This window comes from Trypanosoma cruzi, genomic scaffold, assembly GCF_000209065.1.
Source record: "Trypanosoma cruzi strain CL Brener 1047053517081 genomic scaffold, whole genome shotgun sequence".
Classification (NCBI taxonomy): Eukaryota; Euglenozoa; class Kinetoplastea; order Trypanosomatida; family Trypanosomatidae; genus Trypanosoma; species Trypanosoma cruzi.
Genome location: NW_001849542.1, coordinates 271,464 through 272,657, shown reverse-complemented (window position 1 = coordinate 272,657; position 1,194 = coordinate 271,464). Strand labels below are relative to the sequence as shown.

Genomic DNA, 1,194 nt, shown 5'->3' with positions numbered 1-1,194 from the left:
AAGTGGATGAGACATACCCCATTTTCTCTGAAAGAACAGAGATAAGGTACAGGATATTCATCCGAGCCGCTGACCGGATTCCGAATTTGTCCATATGAAAAAAATAAAACGGAGAAAAAGTGGTAGATGTTGTGGCGAAGCCGCTGCCTCGATGTTTGCTCCGATTTTATTTGTTCCGATAGTCTCTGTCATGAGACGCTGCACTCTTTTCGGATGGAAGACACTTATTACATACAAAGTGGCAGAATTAAAGGTTTCCCATTCACAAGACCCCACCGCAAGTTTCGGATCAAAAGAGAGCGTGTGATAGCCAAAAATAACAACAAACACTCACTTTTTCCTGCGCGTCTGTATGTGCGTGTGTGAAAAAAAAACTAAGTCTCTTTATTCGTTGCCTTGACCTGTTTCAGCGATGTCTCCTCCAACAGGCAGCCAACTAACTCCTGAAATGAAAACAGAGCAATTTCGTCGTGTGCCCGAGACCGGTTGCGGAGAAAGCCTTTTCTCTTATAAACTGGCACGCGAGGAGCAACAGGAGAAAAGGCATCTGTCATATTTGGGTTCATTTCCCCAGAACTGCAGACAGAGAAAGCACGAGATTGCCAGGCACGAAGAAGTGTGACTCGGATAGTTTTAAACAGCCCTTGTAATTTCATCTCCAGTTTATCGTCTCCATGTGGGGTATCCTGCCCAAGACCACCACACCTGTGGATCGTTTCCTTCTGCAGTTCCCATTCTATGCTCGAAAGGAGCCTTTTTCGTGACGGTGCATCGGTGGAAGAATCAAATGTAGCGTGGCCAAAGGGCAAACGGATAAATAGGAAGCGCCGTCTTTGCGAGGCTTCTACTCCTGCATGTTTGGCAATCCAGGCGGTTGCGTCGCCCCATGGCATTCCTGTGTATGAAGCAAGCCAGTTTAATAACATTGGTGGAAGCACTGCGTCCTCCCCACACTTCTCCAGTGATAGGCTGAGATTGCGAACCGCCGCAAGGACGCTTTCCGTGATCGCCTCTGCAACGGTTGAAGAAGTAAAAGAGAAATTTAAGGATTCCTCCCACTGTACAAGCGCCCGCATCGTCCAAAAGAGCCACACAACAAGTGTCTGTTCATCACAGAGAGAAGAGGGTATTTCTGAGAGCAGGCGCAGCCACTGCAATGCGGTGTCCGCTTCTGCACCTTCGCGTGCCGCCTTG

At 48.2% G+C, this 1,194-nt stretch overlaps 1 protein-coding gene across 1 annotated transcript, besides 2 other annotated features; it reads right to left on the bottom strand.

Annotated features, from left to right (window-relative positions):
• Positions 1-1,194: a sequence feature (heterozygous, Esmeraldo-like haplotype).
• Positions 225-327: a mobile genetic element.
• Positions 375-1,194, bottom strand: Tc00.1047053480975.10 (hypothetical protein, conserved; the record flags this gene model as incomplete). Its single annotated transcript, XM_797099.1, has 1 exon — positions 375-1,194. A coding segment is annotated over one exon (820 nt), but the record flags the coding sequence as incomplete, so codon positions are not given.